Source organism: Meleagris gallopavo, chromosome 1 (genome assembly GCF_000146605.3).
Source record: "Meleagris gallopavo isolate NT-WF06-2002-E0010 breed Aviagen turkey brand Nicholas breeding stock chromosome 1, Turkey_5.1, whole genome shotgun sequence".
NCBI classification, from domain to species: domain Eukaryota; kingdom Metazoa; phylum Chordata; class Aves; order Galliformes; family Phasianidae; genus Meleagris; species Meleagris gallopavo.
Genome location: NC_015011.2, coordinates 33,116,007 through 33,141,912, shown reverse-complemented (window position 1 = coordinate 33,141,912; position 25,906 = coordinate 33,116,007). Strand labels below are relative to the sequence as shown.

At 37.5% G+C, this 25,906-nt stretch overlaps 1 protein-coding gene across 1 annotated transcript; it reads right to left on the bottom strand.

The window, feature by feature from the left end:
* Positions 1–985: 985 nt before the first annotated feature.
* On the bottom strand, positions 986–25,870 carry TBK1 (TANK binding kinase 1). Its single transcript, XM_019613012.2, is given in 23 exon segments — positions 986–1,130; positions 1,882–1,953; positions 2,299–2,405; positions 3,378–3,474; positions 3,579–3,680; positions 4,583–4,622; positions 4,967–5,043; positions 5,172–5,293; positions 6,077–6,155; positions 8,428–8,529; positions 8,965–9,056; positions 10,030–10,088; positions 12,182–12,378; positions 13,851–13,947; positions 13,950–14,029; positions 16,589–16,699; positions 18,105–18,265; positions 19,326–19,507; positions 20,089–20,218; positions 21,045–21,185; positions 22,928–23,048; positions 24,488–24,572; positions 24,944–25,870. Coding segments are annotated over 21 exon segments (2,187 nt in total). The 5' UTR covers positions 23,015–23,048; positions 24,488–24,572; positions 24,944–25,870; the 3' UTR covers positions 986–1,078.
* Between the last annotated feature and the right edge of the window lie 36 nt (positions 25,871–25,906).

The window sequence follows — 25,906 nt, the reverse complement described above, 5'->3', positions numbered from 1 at the left end:
AAAAAAAATAACTGTGAGTTTATTTTCCCATAGAAGAGAACTAACAGTATGCACATGAAGAAAAGACAAATGTGTTTCCACTCTGTCCTGTCTGTGCTTTTAGTCTCCATTCACACTTTTTTAAGAGAGCTTACTTAGAACAGCTCTCCTGTTTTGGGATGACTAGAGTCATTCAGCTAGTTTCCAAAGTAAAAGAATCACAGAATCATAGAATCCCCAAAATTGGAAAAGACCTCTAAGATCATCCAGTCCAACCATCCACCTATCAGCAGTATTTCCCACTAACCATGTCCCTCAGTACAACATCTAAATGCTTCTTGAACACCTCCAGGGACACTGACTACACCACCTCCCAGGGCAGCCTGTGCCAATGCCTCACCACTCTCTCACAGAAGTATTTCCTAACGTCCAACCTGAACCTCTCCGAGCACAACTTGAGGCCGTTCCCTCTCGTCCTATCACTGTTACATGGGAGAAGAGGTTGGTCCCCACTGCATCACAACCTCCCGTCAGGCAATTGTAGAGAGCAATAAGGTCTCCCCTGAGCCTCCTCTTCTGCAGACTGAACAATCCCAGCTCCCTCAGCCTCTCCCAATAAGACTTGTGCTCCAGGCACTTCACAGCTTCACCGCCCTTCTCTGGAACACACTCCAGGGCCTCGATGTCTTTCTTGTTGTGAGTGGTTAAAGGAAATCCAAGACACCCTTTAAAGATTAATCATAATTTTTAGACTTCCGTAGGTTACTCTTGCAATAACGAGTAAACTGCATTCTGAAAAAGGGGCAATATTAAAACCAAACAAACGTCAACTTCACCAACAACACTTTTGCCTTCTGGACTACGTCAGAAATCCTCCAAGAATTAAATTCCCTGCCAGAATTAATTCTTTCCTAAACGCTGACAAAAAAAAGATATATTTTTCCTCTATATTTACATATTATACATATTTACATTTTTTTTTAATACTACAGTTGCAGAGAAAAAAAACTGGATACAGATTTATTATCTGCTTTTAAATGTCCCAACAGTATTTTTTCCCTTTGAAAAATGTACAAATCTTCTTCAGGTCCTCTGAAAGTTAGATACAGTCCACATTCCTCAGGCCACCATCTGCAGTCAAAGCACCAAATCTAAAAGGAAAAACAGTGTATTCTTAGGTGATTTAATAGATCAAACACAGAATCAATTAATCCTTACTTCATTGTAATTTACTTGTGGGCTTTTCCTCTCCCTTGTCACATACTGACACACGCATTTGTATCTAACTTTTGTACCTGACAACAAGACAGAAGGAAGGCTACTATGCTTCAAGTACAGAACTTGGGTAGGGAACAAAAAAATTCATCTTGAAGCTAAGCTCAGCTCTACCAACAATTTAACCTGAAACTTTTAAGAGTATAATTTATTTTTCATGTATTTTATCACCAGTTAGGAAAAAAAGCATAAGCATTCCATACGTGATGATGAAAACTCCTCATTATATTTAAGCAATCTGAAAACTGCTAAATCATTGAGTCACATTGATGGAATTCCACACTTGTTAAAAATGGTATCTAAAAGTGAAAAAGTTAAAAGAACATACTGAGCTGCTGTAAAAACACTACGTTTACATTTGGAATTAACCTCTCTGTGCAACAAGTATTTCTATGAACTAGACCTATGTGACGTTAAAAAATGTCATGATTGCTATGTCAGAATGTTTTTACAGCTATGTTTCAAAGTTGTGAAGAAAAGCTTTTTGTTGCACTTCAGATCAGCAGGTCAACATTTATTTACTGTTAGATCACAGAACTGTCCCTTAGTTTGCATTTTTGATCTACAAAATGTACCGAATTAATCTTGCTCCTACTAACAGCCCCAAAATGAAAAACAATTGCTTGCCTTTCCAAAATATGATTGTTCTCTGCCAGCTCTTTAACAACTCCTTCCATTTCCTTCTTTAGTTTCTTCATCCTGTAGTAAGAATAAGCAAAAGAAAGATTACAATTTTTATAGACAGCTGTCTAGTACAATCACTCGCCATCACAAAACTTTCAGCAACTTGTCATTACGTACAAAATAAGAGACACGCATCAGGTTGGTTATTTACTGAAAGTCATGGATAATTATTAATGTTGTCCTTTACTCACTTCCAAATCCATACTGCTGCTTCAGCAGTACAAAGTTATTTTTTTCTGCAATAACTGTATCATTCTTAGCCTTAGCAGAGCAATCACACAGCCAACTGTAAGCATTCTTTTCAATCCATCTGTCTAATAGGTACGGAATATGACATCCATTCAATCAATAAATTCTCACCCAAGAGTCATTTCTACTAATGTGTTTGAACTTGGATAAACTGTATTCATGGTATGTTTCATCCCAGTGAAAGCTGCAAACATTTTCTGACGCAGAGCATCTTGTAACTGCAATAGATAAAAAGGAAGTGTAAGTTAACATACATGTTGTGATATATGTTTCTCAATCTTCTCCATTTTTCAATTCTCTGTTGCTGAGATACTTCACAAAATCACTGCAGCAGTAAGGCATGAGATCATCATGGCAAGATCTTTATAGACACGAGTTTAGTTTTCTGATTTGTTCCATCTTCTTAAGTGCCTCAAGCTTTTGTAATAAACTCATGAGGAAGAATTATCTATTAGTTATGTTCTTACACACCCTAAGGGAAGAGGATTCCAATGAATAACTGGCTTCTTTCTTCTTGATTGCAAGAAGATGCTCTTTTAGGTTAGACTGAGATTAGGTTTTGATATGGGGACACAGTACTAAGTCTGATGTTCACACCTCATTAAAGTTACACAGAAAAAAGGCTTTTCTCATTCTCTCAGTTTTGAGGTAATTCTGGTAAGTTTGCACCCAACAGAGTCACTGTCCAAATTTTAATGGAACTTTTTCTTTCACGACACCAGCAGCATTACATTAGCATGAATCCTTGAGTGTGTATTCCCTGATCTTGAATGAGAGTAGTGTTTTATGCTCCATAAGAGTTTTCACACAATCCTCTCAGCACTCACTATTATGATAGTAATTGCACAGAAAACCTCTCAGTGAGCCCACATCTGCTAGCATAGATTTTTATGGTAGTGCCAGCAATACAAAAAACAACCAAACACAACACACACACACACACACACACACACACACACACACAAAACAAATAAAACCCAAACACCAAGTCAGCATTTGTAAATGAAGTTTTCCTTTACATCATTCCTAAGTCGTCAGTGAAACCACTCCATTCCAAACTTTACATCCATGCAAGCCTATATTTTAAGGCAACTGCATTAAGTACAACTCACTATAAACAACATTAATATTAAACAACATAAAATAATCTTATTTTTGCAAAGCCTTTACATAATTTAGAAGAATTTTACCTCATTTATATAATCCTGGTATTTGGATACTTCTTCTTCAATATCAAAACATTGTTTGGTGAGAGCTAGCAACTGCTTTCTTGTGTGAAGCATTTTCCTAAATGAGAAAAAGTAATAGTTTTCTTTTAATATACATATATATATATATTTTTTTTTAAACTGATGCACATTACCAAATACTAAAGAAATCAAAAAACTTGCCTTGTCCAGTCCTCAGCCTTATCCAGAAATGCATCATACTTGCTGACACATTCATCTTTGAACAGAGCTATGGCTTTGGTAGCATGCAAATACAGCTTCTGCCTGCAACACAGAAACAAAAGTGCCATACTGCTTTCAGAACCTCCTTCAAAACAACAAACAAGAAGTATGCAGATCTAAAATCCCTTCAGATCAACTTTATTCATGCCACTGTAATGTATGAGAACTCAAAAAACTGCATGAACTGACATTATCTCAAAAACATTCCTTGGCAGGAAGAAATTGCAAGTATTTGCATGTGAATAATTGATCAAATGTGTTTTTGCAGTCAGCATTTATCTGAGTAGGTATATTCAAGGGAAAGGGACTCTGAATGGAAAGGACAGAATCCCTTATTATTTTGTTGCCTCCTACAGATACTTGGAACATCCAACATACGTAAACAATCCTTTGTGCTGAGTAATATCCTTGGAATAAATAAGCTGGAGTTCTGTGTTAGCTTAAGGTAATGACAAGAAAAATATCACATAAAGACGGGAGAACAAAACAAACCCGAATTCTGGTTAGCACTGCAGACAGTAGTTCCAGTGGAACTGCCATGCTATACCAGGCATTGCATCAGGAAGCAAAACTAAGGGATACTGGAATACTGAGGGGTACAGTCTAACAGCTGCTTCTATTGCTTCATTAACTGTTGCATGATAACCATTGGAATATTTTCATCTCTATAGCAAACAGGACAAAAAGGAGTTCTCTATAAGGCAATTATGCTCCGATGAAGAACATCCGCATTTAAAAGGAATGTATGTGAAGGAACTCCACTGCCAGAAAGCATCACATTGGAGTATGCTGGCACTCTATGTATTTAAGATATTTTTAAAAATACATCTTTTTTAAGGCAGAAATTTTAAAGAGGATATAATGTGCAGCAATAATCCACAGGAGAGCTTATCACCAAGAGCATCTGAAAGCAATTGTTTCCCAAAGTTAACTTCAAAACTTACTTGTCAAACTTGTGAATTTGTTCTTCATTATAGGGAAGCCCTAGGATCAGAGCAGACAAGAGACATTACTAGTTTAGTTCTGTTAGTTGTATTTACGTAAAACTTCACTTAGTTTACCCATTTTCAGTATACCTTCTGTTTTGATAAGTAAAAGCAGTAATTTACTTTTTTTTTCCTCCTCCTTTGCTGCAATTCAAATCTCTAAGATTAATAACAGCGTTTCATTCATATGGGCATTAAGAAGATAACTAAGAAAGGCCTACACACACATTCACTGTTGCTGACTAACTCCTCATTGCTACCACAAATATCCAAGTAGAACAAGGACTGAGCTGCCATTTATATTACAGTTTACACTAAAAATGAATCAAATCAGTTACTCACTTCGTTCTTGTTTGTCTTTTTTGAACTGATAGTAAATTTCTGTGATCGAAGATAGCAGTGTCTGCAGCCTTTCAGAACTAGAATGACAAAAATAATAAAATATTCAATCTACAATCTACAAACTCAAATAGCTATTAATGAGCTTTATGGACTACAACTCAACATAGAATTAACCTACATGAAAATAGTCAATACAGTTACTCACTTCCTGTCTCTTGGATGTGTGCCTTCTTGATTCGCCCAGGTGTCAGCTAGTAAACCACCAGGAGAAAGTTTGGTCTTGATATCTTGAAGACTTGTTTCTATTGTGCCCTGAGAGCTGGAGAGCTATGTAAGAGCAAGAAAGTTCAAGCAACCTTACTGCTGGGCCAAGTGAAAAATTAATTTAGGCTGAAAACAGACTGAGCACATTAATGTCCATTTGTTTAACTGACCTTCATTAAAGAACTACGAAGCTTTCTTCATTGAAGCTGGTGTTTCCATTAGTTAATACCTGGTTTCGTTCAGAGAGACTCTTCAGAGTAAGAATTTACCTTTCCTAAATTCCCTATTTACTTCTCCACTAGTTATTTTAGTTTGTTAAGAGTTCACATAATGACTAACATGTCGTTCATATATTTCCTTCCCCACAGTTCAGAAAACCTCCAAAATAAAAATGCAGTAATCACCTTTTTCTTTCTAGAATAGTGAACTTTATAGACTGATGTCCTGGGAAAAAGTGTGAAGTTACTTTCAATTTTTCCTCACTTGTCTGGAAGCTTAGTACAAATTTCAAAACAGAACACTCTGAAGAGTGCTTGGGTGTGTATCACATCAGAAAGCCAACTAGCAGTTTAAAATTATTTAAGAAAACAGAAAAATACACTTAGTGGTTATAATTTTTCACTTAAGTGTAGTAAATGGAATTGGATTGTCAGGGATGACACTATTTTCATTACAGTGAACTAATGACAGGATTTAGTGTTTGCAAAAAGGTATCTCTCAGCAGAGGCATTTTAACAATCTTCAGCAGTCTAGAAATTACTTGGAAAATACAGAAAAACCTGTGTTACTGGTTTGTAATTCTAGACCACCATTTTGAGAATAACGTGGGCTTTGTAAAATACTTACACGCAACAATTTCGTGTTTATCTCTGGAATTTCATCCACTTCTGATGATTCCAAGTTGATCTGCATCAAATTCTCATATCTGATCATTACAAACAGCATGTTTATAAAAAAAATAATCAAATGAGTAATGGATTCACTCAAAATATTCTTTGAAACTAAATATTAACAATAGCTACCACTTCTTCTATATGAAATACAGTATTTATCAAGCAACTATGAAAGACAGACAACCTACAGCAACCATTATAAATGAAAACGTTTTTCTTAAGAAAAAATTAATTCCTTGAATTTTTTCCTACCTTTGAATTGTTATTCAGGAATTCTTTATCATACTCCCATTACCTGCATTCAGAAGGCAGCAGAAAACTATTTTTCTCATCAAATCACTTCTAGAAAGTTACCAAACTAAAGATTCTTAAGGAGCCAATGGTGCAACAAATCAGTGCACCAAGATGTTCTTCCACAGAAACAGATCTGGAAAGGCTGGGTTACCAAACATTAAAGGCTGGGCCAAGCAAATGATACTTTCCATATGACCATAGCTCAAGTATTCAATAAATCGTTCAGGAGGTTATTTTTCCTGCTGAGTCTCAGGTACATTTTACTAAGAACACCATTAGAACCAGTTCAGCTACTTTCAAGCAATGCATACTTTGCTCAAGGTGAATACTCTGTTTACCTTTCAAATAAAAGCTCTGCATTGTCATGCTCTGTGGCATAGCCTTGAGAAAAGAGAACAAGAGGATTTGTCTTTTGCTAGCTCTGTGAGAGTCCTCTAAAGTCAAATCAACTGAAAGCCTGCTGAAAAACCATGTGCAAACACACAAAAAATTTCTATTCACAAGAGAACTACTCCAGTCTGCAAAAGAATGTAATTTTTGTTCAAACTGCTGCTCTGAGATTTGACTGAATACACCAGAGTCATATCAGAAACGAGAGTGATTTCTTCTGAGCAGCAAGTGGCATTCACCTGCAGGACATGGCTGAATACTGAATACTGAAAACCCAAACAGAGTAAACAGGAACCAATGCTGTTAGCTACCATAAACTGGCTTGAAGGGAGTTTGTAGTACAGCCCTGGTGATTTATAACCGGGCTACTAAGGTTTACCACGCTCTCGCCAGTTATCAACATTGCTGTTGTTTTTTTACAGCAAGATCCTTATAACTCAGAAGTGTTAGGCACATATAGATCAAGCCTGACAAATCCTTTGGTATTCACAATTACTACATACAAGCCATTCAATTTGCAAGTGTAGAACAGCTCCAACATGACTGTACATGTGGGCATTAATTATCTTGTGGGCATTTCTATTTTCAGACCAGCTGGGAAGCAAGCTTACTAAATCCTGTGGCTAAGACAGCATTCAGGGAACACTGCCAGTGGATGGAAAAACTACTAGGCAAACTTACCAAGAGCCAGGGTATAAAGTTTGTATCAAACTGCCTAAGAACAACACATCCTACTGAAGGAGTCAATGCTAGTTGTAGAAAGACTGAACAAAATACTTTTAAAAGGTAGCGGAAAGAAAAGCGATAGAATTGGACACTGAGTGAGATTAAGAGATGCAACAAAAATCTGGACAGAAAAAATGGAACTTGGAGAATTCAATGCTGCAATTCCATCTCCTGTGGATAGTACTTGAAAGAGGTAGGACAGAAGAGTCTTTGACCACTGGAAAACATTTGCTTCTAGAGCTTGGAAGACAAGAAAAGCAAATGTCACAATTCTTCTGAATTTGTGAATTCCAAGTCTTTGAAACTTGGATGTCCTGTCCCTTTTATTCTAGAAGATATCAATATATCTTTTCATAAGCTTTTGACAGTTTTAAGGATAGTGCTCTAAAGAAACCCCTATACTCCGTACACCTAAATGTAGATAATGGTGAGACTCCGATGCACACCTCTGTCATGTGAGTTAACCAAAACAGACAAACATGACTTAATAGTAAGGCACTTAAAAAAGGTATAAGTAGTTTCTCCTGTGCAATTTATTTTGGCATCCCTGTCTGCACGCTCTGATCTCATGACATCATACTGCAGCTTTTGTATAGGCTATAACTCCTAAAGTCAACAGTAAATGAGCATGTCTAAGAAGAAAGTAGAAAAAGGATGTGTGCAACTGCTATTTAATAGCAGTTATTTGTATCCACTAAATTAAGGAGTAAAATTAACACTAATTTGGGTAAAACAGATAATGAATCTGCTGAAGTGAAAGCAATGCATCAGTACAGCCATGCTAATTCAGATTTAATTTTAAATGCAAAAAACCTGTAGATGTACATAACTTAAAATATCATTGTCATTAAAGATGAAGAAAATCCATACATTTGGTGTACTGTTTCTACTCACATTTTCTCTGCTTTTTCAATGTTTCGGCTGCAGAAATCCAGTCTGATGACAATCTCAGTCTTTTTATGAACCATTTCATTGTAGTCATCCTTGATTATTTCACTAAAAAGCAAAGCCTTAGTCTATAACAAATGCCATTCAACTGCCACCTTACCAGCAATCAAGTTATACAATAATATATACCTACAGTAATTAACTGCTACTAAGAACTGCTTTCCTTTAGAGACACATTAGTATAATCCTCATACAAAACTCTCGTCCATGCATCTTATCAAAGGGTGAAAATTAACTACTCACAGGAGAAAGTGAAATTGCAAATACTTAAATATTATTAAAAATATTTAATATTTTTATATTATTAAATATAAAACATATATATTAAAAAAAAAAAACAAAACTAACCTTTGTTTCCCTTATGATCTAAGAAGCAGAAGGATGCAAAGAGAAAAAGAAACCCTGCAGGGCAGCAAATCACAAACCAAGGTACATCACAATTAAAAATAAATCATGTTCACAGCAGTTGAATCAATTGCTTACTTTAGCCATCGTATTCCTTTTCGCATCAGCTCCTGGTAAAGTAGCAAAGAATTGGCAACTCTACAGGCGTAACATACGATACGTGTTACTTCCTGGTGGAAAACACAGGTAACATTAGTGCTAACCTGACATTCTCTTTACAATTGTTTCAAGTCAATTAATCACAACAAAGCAACATAGATTGATAAAATAAAGAGAATAAAGAGCAACGTGAAGCTGGTAGTAGAAGGTGAATAATTTTGCCCAAACTTTAGCCAGGAAATAATGGAATACTCATTATGGAGGCAGAGCTAAACATAATTGTGAGTTTTTTCCAGTTACGCTAAAATATCTGTTAGGGATGCAAATAAGCTTCTTATAGGCAAAAATCACACCGCTTACTCTCGGGATTTACTTTAACTTCTGTAAAGGGACAAGTATATTTCCTCAGTAGTTTAGGAAATAAACTAAAAGAAACTAGTAAAAATGATTTTATTTTACAATTTTAAGGCTAGGGGTTCTTTCACCTTACGAGTTTGCTGTATCACTGAGAATTGTGAACAAAGTTTCATAAAAGACAGTTTAAAATATTCTAAATAATATGAAATGATGACCTTCTGTTTATTAATTTGAAAGATGGTTGGTTTTCAAAGAGACAGGTGCTTTTAGGATTACCATAGTGGAAAAAAAAAAAGCTCCTCAGCAGCCACATTTTAGAGGCATAGCATATAAGTGTTTGTGACAAAATCAAAGCATGGTAATGTATACATTCAGTAGTTTTAGAAGACTTGAAATTGGCAAGCTCCTTTCCTCACATTACCAAACTATGCCGTAGCAAAGAATTTGAACTTTAAAAGGCTGTTTCTGTTTTGTTTTTCAAATACAAGTTTATTTTGTATGCAAACTCTGACTTTATTAAAATGTATTTCTGGAGCCTCTCGTTAGCAAATACACTTCTGTCAGTAAGAATTCTCACTACCATGTAAAAATAGTTTTATTAACATTATTCATCTGAGAATGAAGTAGTTTTCATTTCAGTATCGTTATCTGAGACAGCTGTATACATTAAAAATCACCATTACTCACTTTAGCCATACTGGCATCCCCATCCAAGTCATAACGTTGATGCACTTTAGGAAGCAGAACTGAAACAGAAACCAAATATCTGTATTTCCTATCATCCATAATAGACTTCAAAAGCCTTAATAAAATAACAGATATGCTAATGCGTTTAAGAAATATTACTAAAACTCAAATGCACAACTAAGTCAGAAGCAAGAAACTTCAAAAGTATCCCATTTTGTTTCCCTACATCAAGCACCTCCATACAAAAAAGCATAACTCTATTACTCAGCTCAGTATGTTTTCTCCCACAGCTGACAACAGCAGAAGCTTAAGGAAATATGTAAGAATAGGACAAAAGTCTAATTTCCCCTTAGATAGTTTGAAGCTGGGAGAATCTGTTTCAAGGACTTCCTGAGATCTGATGAAATCTGTGTTTAACGAAACCCTCAGTATTTTTTTTCTTCCATTAATTTCACAGAAGCCTTCTGAAGCCATTAAAAGCTTTCACATTCAAATTCTACAGCAAAAAAATCTAAGTATGCTTTGTGCAATTGAAGCACCTCACATACAAGTACAAAACAGTCACTGTAACAAATGAATTTGGTATTTTATGGTTCTTCTATTGGAAGAGAAAGTAAGCAATGCTCACAAAGATCCTATATGCTGCTCAGATACCTACGCAAATTGCTCAGGCATCTTCTTCCTCTGCTCCCTCATCGCCTCTCTCTTAGCTGAAAATTTATCTGTTCTACCAATTTTTAAGTTACCCCTGTTGCTTTTCTCAGAATATGTTTTAATGCTTCTGTATCACCACTGAAAGAGGAGGAAGGAAGGCCTAGGACTGCCCAGGAACTCAAAGGTCAAAAGTAAAGGCACGTAGTATGCTGATGCTGAGGGATTATGACTTAAGCCTCACTGAGCATTCTCAGCTTTCCTCTTGCTGTTTTGACCACTGCAAAGCACTGAGCAAATGATTGAATTGAATTATCCATTAAAACACTAAGATCTTCCTGAACAGAAAGGTAGAAAACAGTAAAGCAGAGTGTTTCCATTAAGCTCAAGCTGCTTCCCCTCCCCACCCCATCAACTATTTTCATATGTATTTACACGGAGATTCATCTAATCTGTTTTACTGCCAAGCCTTTAAATATTGCATGGTTCTCACACACACCTTAACAGCTTTTGTCTTATTGAACTTGAAACTTAGAGCAAAATGCCTTCACTATCTTTTTCAGATTACTTTTAAACAGGCTGCACAGCACAGATTTCACACAGATCTCCACTAACAATCTCTCTCCACAGTGAAAGCCAACCACTTCTTTCTGCTCTTCAGTCCCATGTTTGGCCCTGTGGGAGATCCTTCCTTCTTATCTCATGATTCACATTCATGGAGAGTCCGAAGGGCTGGACTTTCCTGAATAGCTTTTTGAAACCCAGGGTAACCTCCACCAGCTGAATCTCCTTTGTTCTCACACTCATGGACTCTTTCAGAGAGTTCTGACACAATATAAAGGCCCTGCTGACCCTTCTGCAGACAGTGCCCCTACCCACTCTTCAGCATTTCTGTGTGAGCACCAGCTGGCCCCAGCAGTCAGTATGTAGGACGTATTTACAAAAGCAGCAGCACTGATCTCCCAGCTGAAGGCATGCCCTCCAGCTCATCTCTCATAAAGAAGTGCTCTGGCACTGGGCTCACTGTGAGCCTCAGTGATAGATGCAAACATAAGAACTTTGTTTTGTTTTCTTCCTCTTCAGCATTATCTTCTAAGCAAATCTAAGTTGTTAAGACCTCCACTGTTAACAGAAAGACTAACCACATTCATGAGGAATAAAACAGAGAAGAACTTGAATTTCCACTTAGAAGTGTAACAATAGAACCAGCTGTGAAGTACATTCTGTTAACTTCCAGCTTCAGAACTCTACGTGCACCACTATGGCTGACCACACACACACACTCACACTCAGGTTCACAGCACTAGGTACACTGCAAGCAGCTACTCTTACTGTAAAAACATGCTGGATACTCAGCTTTATTTTTAATTGGACTGCTTAATTAGAAATTCAGTTATTCAAAGATAAATCTCTGAAACTCTTAGCCATACCAGACATAAAATGATAATTAAATGAAACTATTTAAGGTACTTATCAGAAGGAGGAAATAGGCATTTTATACCTTCTTCATAGACTAATCCAACAATGTTCACAGCCTCTCTGCTTACTACAAAGATAGGATTCTCCTCAGTAGTCCTAGGGAAGTGTTGTGCCAGTCTGCCAGGCTCTAGTATCAAACGCCGACCTTCGTATATAAGTTCTTGATTCTGAGATGGTATCTTTGTCTGCTTGTAGACCAACTCATGAAATATAGTAGCTCTACAATACAAGAAATATATACGGTAGTAGTTGGAGTCACTACAATACAACAGTTCAACAACTCCGATTTTGTATTACTTAAGTAAAAAATCCTTTTTACTTCTACTGAATTAAGTACTGGTTTGATACATAAAGCATCTAACCCAGAAAACAAAACAGCAGCACTGCCCAAAACTCCAGCTTGCTTTGTTACAAAAATAGATGCTGTTCCCTACAAAACATCAAACTTCTGCATTTATCTCTGATTTTCCACCACCTTTCGTGAATGCCTGCGTAAACAAAACCTGCTTTGCCCTGAAGTCTGAACATTGGTAAAAGCGGAAAGGAAGGACGAGCACATCAGGCATACTGATTTCTTAAGAATATATGGATAGTCTCTCCAAGAGAAAAATCTAGTAATTTTGTATGTCAAAGAGCATACACCCAAAATTCAGACTTGAAGCTAAGAGACAGACAGATTAACCTCCTGAAACAGCAGAGATTGAAATGACCAAGAATACTCTGGTGTTTTAAATTCAGCAGTCAAAGGATACATTACAAGAATGTACGACTTCAAAAAGCAACAACAAAAAAACACAAAATAGGAAGGACCAGTTTATTCCAGTGCTGCATAGGAGGCAGCGTCACCTCGTAATATTACAGATAGCGTACAAATAATTAGAAAGGTAAATTATGATAAAATAAGTGAAAAAATAAAGTACAAATAGCAATTAGAGCTACAAGGAAGATTTCACTTCAAAAATAGTACTCAGGCAATACAACGTACTGAATAGAAGAATTAGAAAAGGCCAGAAATTTATATACAAATTTGATGAAATAATTGCATCTGTTCTCTTATTAAAGAATAATCCATTCTTCGCATTATCTGTAGTAAGGCAGGGAAAAAGAATTTATTTTTGTATCATTCTATAAGTCAGACTTCGTAGCTTTTAATATCAGCGCTTTATGGTCGTGAAGTGAACTCCATATCACTACTAACTTGCAGCAATACAACTCCAGAAGCCTGTAAGAGTTTTATGTCAGACACAGAGACTATCCACGTTTTGTTTTCTTGATGACAAGATAAGCACAGCGAGAGCTGAACATGTTTTGTGAAAAATTATTTTGTAAATAGGATGTATGGAAAACTTAGCATAGACAAACCTGGGCTGAGTTGGTATCCACTATGAACACAAAATCACTGTAAAAAGTCATAGATTAAGTCTGTGTTATGTCACTGATTAAGCCCAAATCTAAAGTCTGCTGAATTGACCTTCAATCATTTTATTTTTGTTAGAAATATTTTTATGATCAACACATTTCTGTGCACTGTGAATACACACAATAACTACAAGGTCACACTTCTCAGACACGCTGACAAGGAAAGGCTACCATATATGTAACACTGATGCTTTTGGGTCACAGTACAGTTTGCCTGAGTAAGAGCAAAGAAATGAATATAAATGCAAATAAATGAAGTGAATAACACTTACGTATTATAGCTGTGAATATAAACTTTGTGCAAGGTCATCTGCTGGAGCGAAAAGATGTGGATTATGATTCGGTGCAGTATGTCGCTCGTCTCTGCAAGAACTGATCGAAGCCCCAGCATTTCTCCTGGTCTGCTTCCAGAATATTTGCAAGGACAGGCGTGAGCAGTACTTGTAGACCCCTAGAGGACACCAGGAAGAGATAAAACAACTTGGATCTTTCCACATTTTACTTGCCTCATGAACATAAGTTGGTCTATAACGCCCTGAAGAATATCCCACTGCTTTTTTTTTTTTTTAAATTTCCTCTGCTTAAAAACAAAATGTTTAATGAAAATGCCCATTGTTCAATTATAACACACCATTTAAGGCTTGACTATCACATATTTTTCCTTGATATATAACTAATTTCATACACACTGGAAAAAAATATGACAAGCAATTTAAGAAGTCTACATCTTAGAGCTAAGTTAATCTTCTACCACTGCTGGGAATGATCTTTTACTGAGATCTCACCAATACTTAGAGCAGTCTATCACTTAGGAGGAGGTAACTGCCAGTTAAGTTTCCTGATCAAGCTGCTTTGTGCGTTGCTTTCAGTCAGAATCGGCTTGGTTAGCAAAGATTTATTATTTGAATTGTGAATTGCCAGTGCTAACAAAAACACACTTTGACTGAGATGAGGCCAGACAAGCATTTGATACATGCAGCTCACCATCTGCAGAGGAAAGGGGGAAACTATTGCCTTACTGCCTTTACTATTCTATGAAAAGGCAAATTTAAGTTTCTTGCATTTCTACTTTGAAAATCTGACTTGTAAGGAAGATTAGAGATACTACTTCTGTGTTATCATGGACAGCTTCTTCAAAGCTCCATTTCACTGCAGTCTAAACATGCAACGATAAATGCTGTTTAAATGCTACTTGAAAATATTCCTCTAAATAGACATCTAGTGGAAAAAAAAAGGCTTCCTTTATTATTTAAAACATATCAGATTATACTGGAATAAACAGAGAAAACAACTAAGCAATACCATGAATAAAGCATATAAATGGTAAGTTTTGTATGCTGTAAATTAATAAATTTATCTTTACGAACTAATGAATTAATGTCATGGTTTTGTGATTTTTAGTTTTTGAGATTCCACATCATAACATCACGTGGGGTACTGGGAGTTTAACTGTTAACTGTTAATGCTCAAGTTCTGGGTACCTGCCCGGAAGAGAAGAAGAACTACATTCCCCAGGGGACTCTGCAGTCACAGAGAGGAGATACAACTCCTGGCAAGGTCACCTGATGGGCTCTTTCTCTTCCGCTCTTCTTTGTCGGCTCTCCTCCCGTCTCCCTGCTGCTCAGCCGGACTGCGCATCTCACCTCAGCATTATGGTGAGGCCTATCCGCCTTTCAGACATTCCCTCTCTCATTATATTTGATTTATTAGCTTCAATTCTGAGTATAGTTGTATTATGGTGTGTTATCTTGCGTTCCGATACTATATTTAGTAAATTAGTTTGTTTCTCCTCAGATGGTTGCCACTGTTTTTCATCATTTTGGGGTCCCCCGTTCCCTTTTTCCGGAGGCACGGATTTTGCGAAGTCCCTCCGCCCCGCCAGTCATGGAACTGGGCCGAACCAGCCCGTAAACCATTGACAATTAATAAAAAACAGATTTCCACACTACATTCTTTGTGGATCAACATATTTGGCTTTCAGAAAGTTTGTTTCTATAATCTCTTCACAGAATAATTTCGTTTGCCCTTCACCATGAAAAACAGCTTTGAAGAAGTGTTCAGCAAGGTACTTAAAAACACCCACAGTTTTACACTGCTGAAGACTCAGAAGAGTTCAGAACAGATATTAGGAAAAGGCTCTTTATCAGAGAGTGGGTGGGCAATGAAAGAGGCTCCCCAGAGCAGCAGTCACAACCCCAAGCTGCCAGAGTTCGAGGAGAATTTGGACAACACTCAAACGTAGGTTTTTATTTTTGGGTAGTTTTATGTAGAGCTGGGAGTTGGACTCAACGATCCGTGTGGATCAGGGTTCTTGTGAAACCCAGGATATTCTAAGACTGTATGATTCTATAAGAAATATGGGTAAACGAGCTATGGAGATGTGAAAATCTGACCTCAACGTGATCTTAAAACATTATGTTTGCTGAAGAAATTTGTTAATCACCTATAAAACACTGAGGCATGGTTATATTGCAATGAACATGTGTCTATGTATATTGGTATCAGTAAAAATTATTCTTTGTCTAAATCAGTCTTGCATTGCTCCTTCTATGGAGTATTTTGAAATAAGAAACAAAAATATCAATAAATGATAAAAAATAGAAAATGTAAAAAATGTACATTTTGGAAGTGTTTTTCTGTATCATTTTCTGCTGTCTAACCTTTGGGATTTGTTACATCACATTCTTTCAGAAAGGGAGAACAGAGAACATCAATTCAAGGTTTATTAAATCTTCACACTCCTTTCTGAGGGAGAATAAGAATAGTAATAATCTTTATTCTACTCATAAAATTTCAGATTCTCAGGTGCTCATTAGCAATAGCATAATAGCATGGAAAGACAGAAAGAAAAAACACTTGATGACCCAATCAGTACACTATGTAGAATTATAGAAGAGTTCAGAGAAAACAACTGCAACAGTCAGACCTCTGTTCTAAAGGACCAATACTGAGAAATAACTGCAAAAGCACAATTAAGTAGCCCTGAAACACTCTGTGAGTTCAAACTTACTTTGAAAGACTGCAAGAAATAGGCATCTCCCAGCTCCATTCAATTGGTCCATTTGCTGCTTTCTGTATTCCAGAAACAGCACCAGAAGGCTTCCCAGTGATTATTTTATACCTGCAACACATTATAAATGCAACATAAACAAATTGTTACCTCTTATACACAAGTCTAGCAAACTGACCCTCCTAACAGAGTCAATAACAAATTCTGAAGAAGCAAGAGAAAATGTTAGGCCAGCTTGTTGTTTTGAGGTGGTGCAATGATCAGGGAGCTTCACTTACAGGCTGACACCAAGTAGTGTTAAAATAGCAAACAGTGAAAAGGAAACGCTTTGAACTATGTTGGAAAAGCAGTTTTTTTCTACCTTGGATTTGAGAAAAAAATAGAAGAAATCTCAGGTACTACTGTAAGAAACCGTAGTTTGTTCACAAGTAGTAATTAATCAAAATCAAATTGCCAAGTCTCTAATGTTGGAATTCACTTGACTAACTTGTAGCATGTTTCATGGCAAGGGATGACATTTAACTACTAAAAAGTCACCTGAGGATCAAAAAGGAACAGGAGGTGGGCTTTGAGAAATTACTGGAACATGGAAATATTCAGCAATTTGGATGCAATTCAGCACGGTCTAACTTTGTACCTAGCAGGCTGGTATTTCTCAAACTTCTCATGAAATAAATCAGGAGCAATAGGCTTTTTGCAAAACAAAATTTCAGCTCTGCTCTTTTCTCAGAGGATGAACTACACACAAAACATACTCCTGCCTGCTTGAAAGAGAAGCAAGAAATGAGCATGAAACAGATGAGAATGCCTGTGGGAGAACCAAAGCATGGGTAGTTCCTTAAACTAAGAAAACGAAATCAGCCTCAACAAGCATTACCAGTACAGAGGAGCTTTACAAGTATCAGAGTCTCCAGCTACCACCTTGATTTGTTTTTTAAATGTAACATACAGAAGAACACTAGAATAAAACGAAAAACGAATCCACTCCAACCAGCATGTCGCTGTCACAAGTTCTGTTTTGCATTTGGGAGCTACCTGCTATCTTTAGCTATAGTACCTGGTTCCATGAAATAAGCAAAACAGTCTGCTAAAAAAAAACCATTAACCTGATGCGTAGCGTATGCATTCCAAGACATTCTGGAGAGACAATCATATAAAAAGACAACAAACATTTGCAGCACTGAAAAAAATGAAAAAAAAAATTCAGAGTACTGCAACTTCATTTGAATATTCAAGTTACACACACCACACTGCAACAGACCAACCTACTGTAATGGTGAAGGAGACGTGTCAAAAAACACCAGTATTCTGGAGGAGCTCTGATGCTTAATTCAAGTTTGAAGGCCCCACACATTAAAATCCTTGTTGAAGGAGAATTTTGAAGAACATTATGCCTTAAATATTTTCACCGTTTTACTGTTTACAATAAATATATAGGGTTTCTTAAAAAAAAATAAAGCATTTAATGTACATATTTTTTATTTATGAACAGATAAAATTAACCTAAATTACCTACATCACTTCCTTGTTTCTACGAGGTCCTTCAAAGGGTCGGAAAGGCAAGCTTCCCGTTGCAGCATGGTAAAAAGTCACTCCTATACTCCACAGATCAACTGTGGCTCCATACTTTTTCTGATGCTCTTTCCTCAAAACTGCTCGCTCATACATATCAGGATGCTGGAAGGAAAAAAAAGTAGATAAAAAGAATGCTGAATCACGTTATGAATAACGTCAAAAACAAAACCACAATAATTTCACAGCAAATTCTTTAATCAAAAAACAAAGTTAGCTGGCATCACAGAATTTGCTTAAGTTATTCAACAGATTATCACGAAGTGCTCTTAGGCACTTCTAGTTTTGACAACAGTATGTTAAAATTCAGTCAAAACTATACATACATATATATATAGAATATAACAGCAACAAAGAAGAGAATTACAGAATTATAGAATGGCCTTGGTTGAAAAGGACCACAATGATCATCTAGTTTCAACCCCCGTGCTATACGCAGGGTCACCAACCACCAAACCAGGCTGCCCAGGAAAGAGACCTCTGTAGATCACCCAGTGCAGCCCCCTGCTAAAGCAGGTTCTGTACAGCAGGTTGCGAAGGAAAGCACTGAGCTGAGTTTTGCACATCTCCAGAAGAGTCTCCACAATATCTCACAGCAATTTGCTCCAGTGCTCTGTCACCCTCAAAGTAAAGCAGAAAACCACTACTCATCCAGATGATACCGAAGCAAGAAAAGCTAAATTGGAAGAAGTCCATAGCAAAGGAGTGTATCAGTTACAATGCTACACATGGGAGAAAACTTTCAGGCAACAGGAAGACAACTGCTTCTAAGATGCTTGTACTGATGCTTCTCTGCTCGTCTCTCTCTTCAACCACGGTGTCAAGTAATAAATTTTAACTACACTCACCATCATCCACTTAGCTCAAATACAAACTGAAAAAATATCTACAGGAATAAAGACAAAGATATTCATAACTAAAATACTGTTACTCCTTACACCTATGGAAACCAAAGAAATTTGACCTGGAAATTCCTTAAAATTCTGCTGCCACGTCAGAACTGGTGTGACTCAGTAAAGAAGGTGGAAAGTTCTAAACACGAGTATAATACAAGGGTTTCGTTATTAATTTCCAACAGTCTGAACTATACCTACACAACTATTGTCACAAACGGTCCCAAGCTTTAAACAGTTTTTCAGCAGAAAGTAAAATCACACAGGCTTACTAAATATTCCTCTGTGCCATAGAGAGAAACAAACTGTTCATCATCTTCAAGCTCCCTTGCAGCTCCGAAGTCTGTCAGTTTGTAGACAGACTGACCATCTTCGCCTATAACACGCATGATGTTGCCTGGTTTGATGTCACGGTGCACTATTCCGTTTTCCCGGAGATGATTCATCCCAGCCACTTTCATTAAAAAAAGAAAAGAAAAGCAGAATTTGATGTGCATCTTGGCACTTATTGCATAAATGCTGACGTGTAACTGAAGCTAAGAATACACGCATGTTCATTTCCTCATTGGGAAGTGAGAACAAGAAGAGAAATGACAAAAAGACCAGAAAATTTTCTAAGCATTTTTCCTTTTTTCTTTAATCAGAAAACTTACATTATTTCTTGCCCTCAATAGCATCCTTTCCATTAAGTACTGGCAGATGTTTTACTAACGACAGGCCGACACAGGTAAAACTCATTTTATTCCTAATTTCCTCTTCTGAGATTAATGATCACTAGAAATCAGTCAAATACAAAGGGACAAATAATCTTGAAACTGGCAAACAGAATGGCAGTTATCTAAATAAAAATGTTTAAAGCTTTGCTTCTTAATTCAGCTATCTACACCAACATGACATGCACTCCAGGACTCCACATGGCCAACTGAATTTGCTGAAATACTTCATTAATTCAAACTTCTCATCTCTTGCTATTTAAAGATAAACTAAACAAGTACAAGTTTAATTCAATAAGGCTGAAGAGCAAAGGTTACGTACCTACATCTCTCAACACAATTAAGAACTCTGATTCTGGCAAACCAAAGGCATTGGATGGTTCCTCTAGAACTGTATATAAACTTCCACATGGACAAAATTCCATAACTAGCACTTTGTGTCTAGTTGTTGTCTGGAAAACAATTACAAAGGACAAGTTCGTGAATACTATGAAAACACTGTCAGAAAACACATGCAGAACAGGAACTTACTTCCAAAAATGAAGCAAATCAGTAGCAAAATCACAAATATCATTCTAGAAATGCAGATGAAATGCAAATGAAAAGAAATGCAGATCGTTTTTAATATTATTTCACATATTCTAACACAGAGATGAAGAAAGCCTTGAGTTCTAGGTCCTTACAAGGTAGACAGCAGTATTAACAGGTGGGCAAACAAAAAACTGAAGAACAGAAGAGTAGACAGCAGCAATTCTCCTCCTTTCTTATTTAGCAGTCTCAGTATCTGGGTCATTTCAGTCAATCGGTCTCAAGTTTTAGCACTGTAATTCATACTCATAGAAGTACTACATGTCATTATTTCAGTTGGTTACAAAACAAAATCATAAACCTGCCAGCATTACTGAAACATCTCCAATTTTTGAATGTTTACTGTATTTTATCTATATTCACCTTGCTTAATGCTTCTACATCTTATCAGTACGTATTACATATTACACTGATAACTTAAAAATGCCATTTCACAGTAAGCCTTATGACAGCACCTTCTTGATATGGCTTTGAAGAAACAAAACGTATCTAAACACTGAAACAAAGCGTACTGCTTTAACAGTAACAAAAGAAAAAGAAAAGGGTAGTCAGACCTGAGTATTATATTATCACATAAATTACTGTTCTTAAAAATATAACTGTTTTGTATCTAAGTGAAGATAAAGCAACAAGACAAGGTACTGTGCTTATTACCCAGTACCTTGGTTCCCAACTACAACAGTTCATTACCTCTTCCTCAATAGCAAACAACTTGACAATGTTTTTATGGTTCAGTTTCTTCAATACTTCAAACTCTCGCATCTGAACATCCACAGGACGAAGGAAACTTATACTGTTAAATACTTTGACAGCATATAAATCCCCAGTTTTCTGTTAAAAACAAAGCAAACAACCAATGATTAATCAACCAGAAGCCTAAGACTGTAAACATGCACATATCCATTATCCAAACATTCTGAGATCTTCTGTTGTTTGAGCTAAACCAGATTAGAAATACCTCAAAATTGTATTTTGCTTTAAATGAAAGTTAAGATTCTCCTAAAAAAAATTATGTGTTGATTTAGTTTAACGTAGGCTAGAAGTAAACAGACTGGAAAAATGGAAACCAGGATTTAACCCCACAAATCTAAGTGCTTTTAAAAAAAAGAATAGTTAGCATAAGAAAGGCTACGCATTGAAGAATGAACAACAAACTCCAATGAAAAATAATCTGTCAGCAAGAGGTCAACCATTTGCATATCCTACAGTTAAGAGTCTTCACTTTCTACAGTTAGAAGACAACTTTTTCTTTAGTGCTTTGCTTATATTGACCAAGTAATATCGTCTTTTACCACAGAAGGCAGCATCAAGCACTACATACCACTCATGCAAAACCCAGAAGAGATTCAAACCCACCCAGCAAATCTTGGGCACAGTCAGGGCCACAGCAACAGACTGCAGCTGTCAGGTGGAATTAAGCCCTAGCAGGCTCACGCACCCACAGCACCAGCTTACTGCATAACTCTTGGGGCAAAGCAGCTCCCTGCACACACTCTAAGAGCAACCTTACACTGACAAACGTCGTGTGCGACAGATTCAAGTCTGAAGCCCTCCTGTGCTTAACCTAGGGAAGTTGTACAGCACATTTATATGCGCTGCTGCTGCCTCAGTAAAGGTTTTCTGCCATTGACACAAAGCTGCAAGTTGTGTTCTCAGAACAGTGAGAGTGATGAAAGATGCAACCATAAATCCATAAGCTTTACAGAGGAACCGCTGTGCTGAAATTCACTCACCCAAAAAACTATGTAAACTGCTAAAATATTGCTCAGTGTTGCTTCCCATAGACTGGGGACTGTAGCAAACTCTGTAGCTTGTATATAATTTTACAGTTATTTGACAGCGTTATTACTGTGTAAGCGAATGTCACTTTCACAACTAGGCTTTTCTTCATTTGGGGAGACATAGCACAGAATTCACTGGAATGGAATGACCTACAGAAAGAAGGTCATTTTAGCTCCTTGGGTTACAACACAATAACCCAGCAGTACATCATTTATATGGCAAAACTGCTCAAAGATGCAGTGTTTTGTACTGATTACTCAAGGCACATCACCCCAAAAGACAGTGCCCAACATATGTTGGAAGCACTGATGTAAGGATGAATATTTCAGCAACTTAATCAGATGAGAACACATTACAAATATTGTACTGACGGTATGAGATCAGAGAAAAAAATATGAAAAGAGAATTTAAAAAAGACAAAGGTAAACTCAAGTAGTAGAAACTGACAAGACTTTTATTCCTATTTAAATTCTTAAGCAAGGTGTGTTTCATTCATAAAATTGAAGAGTGGAAGGATTAATTTTAACCATTAGTATTTTACAAAGATATATGAATGCAAATATATAATACAAAGATATATATAATATCACAAACAAATCCTCAGAAGTAACTGAATAGAACTCAAATTCAGTGGAGAAACAGACAAAAAATATTAAGAACTACGTGCAAAGAAGTTAGAAAAATGCATTTGCTCTAGGCCTAAATGTTTAACGGTTTTTTATCAGTTCCATAACACTACCCAGATAGGATAAAAACTTCAGTTTCATTTCTGTTGGTAACTCTTCACAAACCTTATGTCGTCCCCGGAAAACATTTGCAGTAGCTCCTTGTCCTAGAATGTCAGACAACAGCCAGAGATAATTGGAGGTGCTCTGCATCTTTGCTTTCCTATTAGACAGCTTTGGCTTTGACCTTAAAAACAAGAAGGTTAAATATACCAAAATATATTTTAGGAAAAGGCACAATGGGGACTTCATAATTAAAAGAAAAACAAAACAAAATCTCCATAACAAAAGCCAGAAACCCACGCACAAATCCAAAAACATACAAAGATAATTTCAAAGAACCAGGCAGAAAATTAAAGAGGTAAAACACAGAATCAAAACCAAGCTCAACACTATCACAAATCAAAACGAATGCTTATGACACAACGCTTCTATGCATTTGAGATCCTTCCTACTCAAATACTGTTTGAAAGATCAGCTGCAAAAGCAAAAACCATGCAATATGTACATATGTTTTTAAATGACCCGGTAATGGAAATTAGAAGAAAGAGTCAAAATGGCACGCCAAGATCAGCAGCACAACCCATCATTCAGTATGTAACACCAAAGGACACACAAGACAAGAAGGGAAAGCAGATAAAGGCGTTTTAGATCAACTTGGTCCTAGGAACAACTCAATAATGGACGATGGGGCCTTGTACTTGAGTATAGCTATAGAGAAACTGCACTAACTACTTACAATGAGCTCCTATGAGATGAGCTAGGTAAGAGTCACAATTAACACAAATATTTTCAGCTCTTTGCTGAACCATCGGTTACCACTGGAAGAAATCAGAGGACACTTCTCTCATTTCTGGAATTCCACATGTGGTACGCCATGTCATTTTTTAATACCACTGGGCTTCCCCACCCTCCATCGACTACAAGGCGTCAAACACATCAGTTTTCACAGATTCAAAAGAAAGAAAAAAATTTTGATTAAATAAAATGATTGATAAAACAGAAGCACAAGCCTTTTCCCCTTGCCAAACCAGCAGGAGCTGCAGTTGAACACCTTTACCTTTCTGGTTTAATCAAAGCACTAACTTTGCCATTAAATTGAGCAAAAAGATGGAAGATTAAAGAGGCAGCTTCCCAGACCTAAAGAATCCCAGCAGCAGGACACAGACCAGCGCAGGGGCAGGTCCATCAGCAGCAGCCTCTCTGCACTGCCTGCATCAGAGCATCCCAATGGCAATGACTGAAGCCAGTCAGCAAGCAGCAGCGTGCTGAGGTGCCCACTTTGTCCCTGCTTCGGGCCACGCAACTGCTGCGTAAAGAGACAGAAGCCTTCTCTGGCTTTGGACACATCTCTCCATGCACAACTACTGATTTTATGGTTTTATTTAGCTATTGGCTCATATAAGGTGTGGAGCTTCAGGTAAAGCTGTCCCAAAACATCAAAGTAATGTCATGGAGTGCACAGAATGCAATCATACAACACAAAGACATGCCATTACTCCACACTAAGCCCAGAATCATTCAGCGATAGCATTTCTAAACCTAGTTCTTTATGCACAGAGAAGTAAAGAAAGGTTCTCTCTCAAATCTTAACAAGAAAATCCTGAATTTGAACAAAAAACCCACCTCTATACACACACCAGTCCTTAAAGTTCTGTTAATTCTAAGACAATCTCCAGTTCTGAGTACCAACTTCTTCCAGAGGCAACTCCTGTAGATGAATCCTATTTAAGCAGATAGTACGTAGATGAATCAAATCAACAGTGAGTTTCTTCACTGATATCCACTCCAGTACTAGAAATGTTAGTGGCCTAATAGAGTCATCACACTGCCCAAATTGAGAGATGAAGCAGCTTACTTACAGGCTGGCCCTCTCCCTTTACCCTCTTACTTTCTAAATAAATTTGTTTTGAGGTCACTGAGTGAAAACACAACAAAAGAACAAGTCCGTGACAGGTGAGCTTGAATATAATTCAGTGGATTTAGGGAAAAAAACATAAGTCTAACAGGTTCTCGATGTCTGTCTTTTTAACTTATGGAACTAAAGATATAATTACACCAGTGTTAGCCCCAGGTACCTACCAGTATCAGTGCTGCACTACTATACTTCTTGTCAAAACAGCATGTTTATAAATAAGAACAAAGTCCTTGCTCTCTTAGCACAGTCTTCTCTTTAAGGGCGTAGAGCTTCACGCAGTTTTGATCAGTCTTCAAATTATAAGAAAACAGATTTAAAAACTTATACAATATGCTAGATCTCCACTGATCTGATGCTTTTCATTTCTCAGACTGACTCAGCACAGATCTTCTCTAAAGACACGGTATTAAGTTTCCTTTTCACATCTTCCATTATCTTCCCAGGTCACTGAGCTTCACGTTCACAAAAACGCGTGCACATCTATCCGTAGGACTAGCCTGTTACTAGATTCAACACCAAATGTCCTATTTCTTCAAATCTCATGGTCACTTTGACTAAACCTCACACAAGATGAGTCAGAAGTTCCTCACACGGGCCTTAAAGTCTCCTACTATGTGCTGATTTATTCTCCCCACTTGTTAGGAGGCTTGTTAGAAGGCTGCTGGGTCGGGAGCTGCTTTTTGGTGCCTTGAATACTCCTCAGTGTCCGGCTACTGCCACTTTACTTGTCAGCAGCGGGGCAGTAGCAGAAAAAGCTGCACTGGTGATATGGAGGAGGAGCACGGCTGCTGTGATCTAACGTAGAGTTACGGGACGGCTGAGCGAGCAGCAGCTCCGCCAGCAGCCGGGCACGGAGCTGAGCGGGCCGGGAAGGGCAGGCGGCGGGGCTATCGCAGCCCGCATGCAAGGTCCCACGCGCCAACAAGGCTGCCAGGCAAGGCGCCGAGACTCCTCACAGCCTGTAAACACGTCAGCGTTCTGCCTAGTACCCCTCCTGTTATCTCTTAGGAAGGAAGTTTCCTCCCCTCAAGTTCCCGCTTCCCCTCGCCGCCTCCCGCCCCTCCGCTCGGGGCTCCCCAGCCGCGCAGCCTGCAGCGGCCCGGCGCTCAGCGCACAGGGCTGGAGGC